The sequence below is a fragment of the Cajanus cajan genome, chromosome 2 (assembly GCF_000230855.2).
Source record: "Cajanus cajan strain Asha chromosome 2, NIPB_CcT2T_4, whole genome shotgun sequence".
Lineage (NCBI taxonomy): Eukaryota > Viridiplantae > Streptophyta > Magnoliopsida > Fabales > Fabaceae > Cajanus > Cajanus cajan.
Window position 1 is genome coordinate 63,656,953 of NC_138518.1, and position 9,485 is coordinate 63,666,437.

General features: G+C 29.5%; 1 protein-coding gene across 1 annotated transcript; it reads left to right on the top strand.

Moving 5' to 3' along the window:
- The first annotated feature begins 3,544 nt into the window (after nt 1–3,544).
- Nucleotides 3,545–8,849, top strand: LOC109809943 (branched-chain amino acid aminotransferase 1, mitochondrial). The gene is made up of 9 exons (XM_020373376.3): nt 3,545–3,646; nt 4,404–4,584; nt 4,811–4,987; nt 5,192–5,323; nt 5,481–5,579; nt 6,857–6,973; nt 7,161–7,256; nt 8,101–8,213; nt 8,508–8,849. The coding sequence occupies exons 1-9, from the start codon at nt 3,615–3,617 to the stop codon at nt 8,620–8,622; spliced, it is 1,062 nt and encodes a 353-aa protein (XP_020228965.1). The 5' UTR covers nt 3,545–3,614; the 3' UTR covers nt 8,623–8,849.
- Nucleotides 8,850–9,485: the final 636 nt, after the last annotated feature.

The window sequence follows — 9,485 nt, forward strand, 5'->3', positions numbered from 1 at the left end:
CGATATATTTTTTTATGGGTACATCTACATGCATGAGTAGATGTAGGTGGTTCTATTTGGTAGTTTTAAATAGTCTTGCCATAGAAGGCTTTGGATAATAATGGGTATGAATCAAAGGTCTTTATTACGTGGCCATTTAAATTGCTACTATATTAATCAAAGGTTTGAATTGCTACTATATTCATATTTTTATCTTTTGTCTCAAATATTAATTATTTATAATTTTAAATTAATCTTTTAAAATTGTGCTTTTATTCTAACTTTGGGTTACTTATAATATTTTCTTTATTATTTTAAATTAATAACTACTTATGTATCTCCCTTTTAATTTTAAATACTTCTCATATTTTTAATTTATATTTTAAAACTTATCTAAATTAAAAATATGATAGTTTTGCACAGACAAATAAAATAAAAGGTTAAAATAATTTGTAAGTCACTATGATTTTTTCAAGATTTTAATTAGTTCTTATAGCTAAAAACACTCTAAAAAGTAACTATTGGAACCTAATTAAAAATTTGAAAAATTATAATAACTTACTGATTAATTCAAGTCCAATGTTTAAAATATTGTAATTCAAATTATATATCTAGAAGAAGAAAAATAATCTAATTTTGGAACGTTGGACAATAAAATTACTTGGATTGATGGAAAACAACAATAACTGTAAAGTGGAGATAGTGGATCCAAGGGTGTCTTATAACAACCCAAATTTTTGTCTTTGTTAATGGTAGCCTACACCTAATTAAGTTCAAGGAACACAAGGGGTTGAGGCAGGGCGACCCCCTAGCCTCCTTTCTCTTTAATTTTGTGGCAAAAGAACTCAGTGACATGTTGAGAACAACAGGAAAAAAGGCCTTTATGATGGCTTTTTAGTTGGGGAAAAACAGGTAAAACTCAATCTCTTATATGTCAATGACACGGTTTTTTTGGTGTGAAACTAGTATTAAAATGTTGTCACTATTAATTGTATTTTGAGGTGTTTTGAATTGATTTTAGGACTAAAAGTAATTTTTTTCGAGAGCAGTTTCGATGCTATTGGAGTAGAAAGAAGTGTACGTTCAAGAAAGGCATGCTAACTAGCTGCACTATAGACTAATGTCTTTACCTTTATTTATTTGGGGATCCCGATCGCTGCAAACTCAAGGAAGGAAGAAACTTAGAGGCCAATAATTAATAAATTCAAGAAGTTATATGCATGGAAAAACAAAGTTCTATCTATAGTTGGCAGGATCTATCTCATAAATTCAATTCTAACTGCTCTACCTCTGTATCTCCTTTCCTTTTTCAAAATGCCAAGAAATGTGGTGAGAAAGGTAGTTAGTATCTAGAGAAATATCTTATGGTGGGGTCAATGAGGGGATTAGAAAAAATCCATGGATAAAATGGAGAAGATTTGTCACCCAAAAGTTCAAGGGGATTTAAGAGTGAAAGATATAGAAGGTTTTAATGATTCCTTATTGGGAAAATGGAAGTGAAATCTCCTTCATCAAAAGGATAGTATTTAGGGGAAAGTTTTGGTTTCTAAATATGGTGGTGTGGGAAATTTGAGTGAGGGAGACATTAGTGCAACAGTAGTGCAACAGATTCAAATATTTGGTAGCGAGACTTGAGAAAGGTTTGTGGGAGAATGAACCAGCCTAGGTGGTTTGACAAAATGATAGAACAAAAATTAGGGAATGAGGAACAATAAACAAAATTTTGGTTGGATAAGTGGTTGAGAGATGATTGCTAGGCAAGCTCACACCCGAGGATGTTTATGAACTCTATCCAGAAGCAACACATCATTGCTGATATGGGCAAATGAGTTGAAAATGAGTGGAGGTGGGACTTAAAGTGAAGGAGAAAATGGTTTGAGTGGGAGAATGAACAATGGGAAAATTTGAAAGTTTTATTGTAGAATGTTTCATTGCAAAGAGGACAGGAGGTCTCTTGGATGTGGATAGACGGGTCTATACGGGTTTTTTTGGTTAATTCAGCCTATAAATCTCTATGCAATCTGAAATTTGGGAACCAAGTAGATAAAACACTCATACAAGTTTGGAAGGTGAAGGTATCCCCAAAGGCATTCATCTATGATGCACAAACACGACATGAAACTACTGTATCCTAATATTTGACATTTTTGCAAAACGAACACGCCACGGATGCGTCACAAACATAAACATTGCACAAATTGGACACATTTTTATTATGGATACTTACAAAATATCTTGATGTTTGCGGCCAAACTTTTTGATGAGTGGTTTGGGGATTTTTTTTAAAAAAAAACAAAAAAAACTCGATAAAAACAAAAATAAAGAAAAGAAGATTCGGATTTTTTTAAAAGTAAAAGAAAAAATCTTGATAAAAACATAAACAAAAAAAGAAAATTTGTCTTTCCTTACTTAACCAATCATAGAATCAAAACTAATTACAAGATTTTTTTTTGTTGTAGATTATTGTACCTCTAAATGATTTGTTTGAGACTTATTAAGATATTGTTATATCAATATATAATTTTTTATCATATTATTCATATTATATATTATATATATGTGGTATCCTTGTATTTATACCTATATTATGTTCTTATACCATGTCCAAATCCATGTTACATAAGTACCGATTCTATTATGAAAGATTTATTATAATGGATTGCCCACAATCCATAATCTTATAAAAAGAAATGTTCAATTGCCATACAAACCTCCAATATAGAAATCCAAAGGTAGCGGTCGTATGGTGTGATGTCATTTGGACCATGCGGGGGCATAGGAATAACTGTTTTCAGAACACAACATTATGAAAAAACGAGACTTTTGCTGGACATCATATTCACTTCATGGTATTGGCTTAGGACTAATAAACAATAATTTGATTTCAGCTTTGATCAATGGTCAGTAAATCTTGGAGCATGTATATCTGTTGTCAACATACAAGGATGGATGATTTATGCTGCGTATTATCTTTGGTATTTTCTTTGGTAGCTGTGTTGGAGATTTGGAGTGGCTGGTTGTAAGATATATTTCTAGTCTACCTCTTTGGCAGCAGTGTTGATTTACTTGCTCTTTTATCTGTAATTTATCTATAATCTGTGATGTGGAAGGGTAGCATAGAGGGAGATGATATGTTATGATGGTATATGCTCTACATAAGTGGCCTATGAATAGATGTAAGGGTGGGTACCCCATGTGGTCTGTATCTTCTTTATCATTGAAACTCTTTTTTGCCGTCCCAGAAGAAAAACAAAAATAACTAAAAAAAATAAGAGAGCCCAACATAATTATGTAATTTAAATAAATCTGTACAATTTTGTAATTAAAATGTGATCATATATATTCATAAGCTAATTAGAAACAAAATTTTATTAAAAAAAAATTAACGTTGAAAGATACACAACAATATGTGTTAGCTTTTCAACAGGAATTAATTAACGGCTGAGACAACAATAAGTAATTGACATTTGACAGGCAGCCATAGGCTATATAGCAACTTTGACATGAGCTGCAATCCTCACAGTTCGGAGTCAATTTTTAGGTTCCCTCTTACCTATAAATCAACATGTTAACCTTGAGCTTAATTAGTTTCTCTTCACCACCTTTCATTCTTATCTGGCCTTCCTTTGGGGTTCATGGCAAATTCCCATCGTCAAACTACCAACAGGTTCTTGTTCGACAACAATTTTGGATTCATGTTATACAAACATTAATTGTTGCATGAGTACTTTATATATGCCTTTTGAATTTTTTTTTTCAATTTCTCCCATGGGATTTTTCGATTTTGATCATGACAAAGAAATAGATTAATTACGTGTTTGAATGTCATCGGAATCACCGTGACAGGCCTAAAACCACATAAAAGCACGGCTATCTTGAAACAACAATGAGTTGCTTGAAGCTCGCCGTGACAAACAAGGGAACACCGAATTTCCATTACATTTCTCTTTTTTATGTAAAGTGTTAAAAAAAATGCCCGATAATTTTATAGTTTTTTGATTAAAAAAAAATTCATTATCTTGATTAAGACACATCATTAACTTTTTCAATAGAAAAAGAAATACATCGTTAGCTTTCATGCTTCGTGAAGTAACAATTAATAATAACCGGAGGAAATAGGCTATTTGATCTTGTAATCAAAAGAAATTAACCCATCCCAAGGAGAAGGCATTATATTCTTTGAAAAAAAAATTCTATTACTACAACTTTTGATATATACGATTAAATAGCTCCAATTTATCGGGAGCCACAAGTATAATTGTCAACAAATAATTCAAATGTAAAATGATAGCAAGAATTGCTTCCCTTTTGCCCTTTATGTAAAACAGGTTAACTAGTTTATATCATACTAAACTCTTTAAGTGTACAACTAAGGCTACTCTTTCTGACTTTTTGTTTTGGGTTTGTGATATGGTTAATTGCAGGGGGACAGAAGATGATGGGTATGACAAAATGGATTGGGACAAGCTTACATATCAAGTTATTCCAACTGATTACATGTATATAATGAAATCCAATGAAGACGGGATCTTTTCGAACGGATGTCTCGTACCTTTTGGAACCATTCAGCTCGAACCACACTCTTCGGTATTAAATTACGGACAGGTGGGTTATCGCTCTTTTTTATTCACGTATTTCAGTGAAAATGAAACAAAGAAAGAGCGGAAAAGATGGAGGAAAGAATTTAAATAAATAAAAAAAAAAGACTATTCCACTGGAATTCGAATTCTGTGTTAAATATTTGGAGATACTTTTACCCTTACAAAACATAGATGTAAGGCAAAATGTTGACATAATGATACATAATATATACATGCATGCATGAAAATAGGGATTATTTGAGGGCATGAAGGCATACAGAAGACCAGATGGTGGGGTGCAGATATTCCGACCCGAAGAAAACGCCATGCGCGCGCAGATGGGAGCTGATAGGCTGCTAATGGCGGCACCTTCTGTTGAACAGTACACTGATGCTGTCAAACAAGTTGTCCGCGCAAATAAACGCTGGGTATATACTATAACTGTTTTGATACAAATTTACAAGTATTTCTGATGGTTTCTCTGTTGAAAATAAAAGGATTTTCATATAAAGAAACCTTTTGAAGCACTTACATGTATCTAAACATCTTCTATATATATTATTTTTATGTATTGCCATTTATTTATTTTTTTCCTGATTTTAGGGTTTTGAGTTTTGTGATTGAAACCGCAGGTTCCTCCTTTTGGAAAAGGAGCACTGTACATTAGGCCTTTATTATTTGGAAGTGGATCTGTTATGGGTATTTCACCTGCACCACAGTGCACCTTCCTAATATACACTAATCCAATTTGCAACGTTTACAAGGTGAGTGATCTCCGTGTTGAATGAGAAGAGGAATTAATGGATTGCACAACATGTTGATTATAATGAGGATCTGTTATTCATGTTCCCTTCATATCATTAATCACAAAATCGGTGTAACTATATTTTATCTTATTTGTATAATTGTTCATTTGGACAGGGACGAACTACACCCATGGACTTGTTGATTGAAGAAAAACTCCCTCGCGCATATCCCGGTGGGACTGGAGGAGTGAAAAATATAGGCAATTATTCATCTGTAAGTTTATATATGCCTCTGGCTAGATAAAATAATGGAAGTTAACTATGGGCTACAAGATGATTGAATGAACTTTCATCCTTTTTATACCATATCAAAAGAGTAATTAATTTACACCATATCAAAAACTCGAGCATTGTAAAATACTATTTTTAAAAAATACTAGATGATTGAATGAGCTTTCAGATTTCTTAATTGGCCATATAAATAAACAAAAAGAAAAATATTTTTTTGTTACATTCTGTCAATTTTATACTTAAGTTCAAATTTTTTTATTTATTTTTCTTTCTCTAATCATGATTAGTTACTGTGCATATTAGTATGAACACTTGTGTACATGTTTATAAGTGTCACTTATGAAATCAGTCATGTTTATAACCGATTTTGTAATTGATGTGTTTGAAATCATTAAAAGAAAACTGATTTTAATAAAAGTAGTGACATTATTAATAAAAATTTAAAAGTCTTTCCTATTAAATCAACTTGCTTTAAGCTGGTTTTAAATCCTATTGTAGTATGTATATATATTTTGCAGTAGTGATAACATAAGAAATAAATTTTGGACTTGGTTATCTAGCATAGTGAACTTCTCTTTTTCTTTTTGAGTGGTCACTGAATCCTACTAGAATACCTAAAAGCATTATAGGCTAGATGATTAAACTTGTGTGAATCCTGTAAAACAGCACGGTCGATTAGGAAAGTAAATGCTAGTAGGAGTGCAAATTCAATGTCAGGCTTTAGAATGTATCATATAAAAGGGTTCATCTAAAATAATTCCATTAATTTGACAAAAATAAAAGATAACATAATTAAGGATATAAAATAACTCTAATTGAAAGGAAATAAGAAAACTAATCATAATCATAAAGGACAGTCTAAGATATTCAAATGTATGATAAAAATATATTTATATTTACTTCAACAAATTCACAAAGAAATTCCAAAGGCGTCATGAGTTGTTTAGTTCAACCGCAGTGACATTTGCACTGCATGAAATCTCAATCATAAAAAAATATATTATTATAATGTGAATTTTTACCAAACAATATATTTTTTAATAAATTTTCAAAATTTAGTGTGGGTTTGCCTGCTTTTAATAATGAAGGGAGATGCATGCATGGTTATTACAATATAAAAATGGCAACCAGGATATAGATGGGTGTCTCAATCAAACAGCATAGTACATATCGGCACTAACGTAGATGCTACACATGAAATCGATCAAATGATGAAGTCGAATGACATTTTAACACCAAACTCTTGTTATCTAAACGCAGGTTTTCCATGTGATGAAAGAAGCAAAAGCCAAAGGATTTACCGATGTCCTCTTCCTAGATGCGGTGGAACATAAATATGTGGAGGAGGTGACTTCGTGCAATGCTTTCATTGTCAAGGTAATGTTACATGTGATATTATTTTGTTACTTTGCCAATTTTACAATTTTTCATATATATATATATATATATATATATATATATATATATATATATGTGTGTGTGTGTGTGTTTTAGTGTAGCTCTGACACCTTTTCATATTTCAATCCCCCAACTCATATATGTATATATTTCTTTTAATTTGTAGGGTAATTTGATTTCAACTTCACCATTAATCGGAACTATTCTTCCTGGAATCACAAGAAAAAGTATCATTAAACTTGCTCGTGATTTGGGCTACAAGGTGATTTATTAATGATTTTGAATATATAATTTTGAAAAAAAGGAATAATTTTGCTGGTACACATGCAATTCATGTTAAACATATCACAGCACGAAACATAAGTTTTTCACTTGAAAATTAATGTTTACTATAAACAATGTTGTGTCATTCAAGTTCAAGGTCCATGAAATGTGTCCAAGCCAAGCCATTATATGAAAATAATATTTTAATATTAAAATTGTTGTTCAACTAACAAGTATCACGTGTATTACGTACATAGTTATACAACATAAGTGTAATTAATATAAAAAGTAATCATTGAAAGTACTTTTGAAAATTAATGTAAAAGACAAAAAAAAAGAATGATAAATAAAAATAAAAGAAACAAGGTAATCATTTCAAACATTTAGTTATGAACACTTTCAAAGATTGGTTTAATAAATTCCTAATTATTTTTATTGCTAATTAAATAATTTGAGTATTTATTAAACAAATTGATCAAATAAAAGTATATTTAAATAAATAAATAAATAAAAAGAAAAATATTTTGATATGAAAATTCAAAAACCGTCAAAAGTGATATATATATATATATATATATATATATATATATATGTGTGTGTATAGAGAAATGGAAATATATATAAATATATCTTACTCTCACAAGAATACATGAATTTGTTATATAGGGATGGGATAACCTAATTTGGATGCTGGTTATAAAAGATTATAGATTATATATGTTTTTAATTTTAAAATTTTACTTTTAATCTTTGAACAAATTTTATTTGGTCAATATCTAGAATTTTTTTCATTAAAAAAATAAATTTTACTGAAATATTTTCCGGCCGTTAATTTTGCCAAGGCCGAGGAACGCAAAATTTCGGTTGATGAATTACTTGAAGCTGATGAGGTTTTCTGTACTGGAACTGCTGTTGGGATCTCTGAGGTTCGAAGTGTAACCTACCAGAATAAAAGGTATAACAGAATTAAACATTTTGTTTCTTTTCGTAGTTTTGTAATATTACCGTATGTTTGTATAAACTTTATCTGAAATATTTTTAAGAAAAAATAAAATAGAAAAATTGAAATTAGATTTTCTATAAGTTAAAATTAATTTGTACATAAGTTCAAAAATAAGATTTTAATTATAAAAAAATATTTCATTTACTCTTCATATTTTTCTCACCTAAGAATACTTTTAAATAAGTTTATTAAACATTATATTCCTACCCATTACTACCGATGTAAAATAAAATATTGGTTGTGCAGGGTTGAGTTCAAAACAGGAGCAGACACCGTCACCCAAAGGTTGTATGATATGATAACAGGAATCCAAACAGGCCTTTTGGAGGATAAGAATGAATGGGTGGTGAAGATTGACTGAAGGGTCGGTCCAACAATGGGGAAGGTCTAAAATAAAAATTTTAAAAAAAATTATATTAAAAATAAAAAATAAAAAATAAAAATAAAAAGTTACATATTAGGTCTTTTTATTAATAGGAAATAATTTTTAGTCGTGAATTTAAATTTTGAATTTTAACAATCTTATCCTGGACCGACCCTACTAAACTATTACTAATTTTATACATGTAACATATCAGTTTTCCTTTATCCATTGTACTAGTTTCCAAATATATATATCACAGGATCTTTACACGTCCTCAAATAAAATCTATAACATCTCAATTACGTCTGTAAATGATATTTTAAATACATACAATAAAAGAGAAATAATACATATACAAAATAATTAATCAAACAAAGATAATCCCTAAAATTAAGCCTAGCTAATTGTGACCGAATCTATTGCATTATTTGGTGTGGCTTCTAACTAGAGGTGTGTAAGTGGTATGAATTCATAAACTCAAATTGACTTTAATCGATTCAATAATTTAGATTAGAGTTTTTTAATATTTAAGTTACATTTAACTTAATTCGATTAAAATTAATATTATACAGATCGAATTACGAATCTTTTTTTTTTTTTTACTCGTGAACCAATCCAAATTCATTATACAATAATAATAATAATAATAATAATTATTATTATTAATATTAATATTTAAATAATTATTTGTTTAACATAATACTTTTTGTCGTTCTTAATAATAATTAATTTTATATTTTTAGTTGATAATTTTTTAATAATATAATATATTTATTTTAAATTTTATTTTTTATTAATGTTAATTATTTAAGCTAGTAATAATGTAGAAAATTAACAAATTTATTCAAAATTTAATTTAT

Coding starts and splice junctions, on each gene's coding strand:
- LOC109809943 (XM_020373376.3), top strand. CDS start 3,615: ATGGCAAATTCCCATCGTCAAACTACCAACAG. Junction 4,988..5,191: donor TCCGCGCAAATAAACGCTGG/GTATATACTATA, acceptor TTGAAACCGCAG/GTTCCTCCTTTTGGAAAAGG. Junction 6,974..7,160: donor GCAATGCTTTCATTGTCAAG/GTAATGTTACAT, acceptor TTTAATTTGTAG/GGTAATTTGATTTCAACTTC.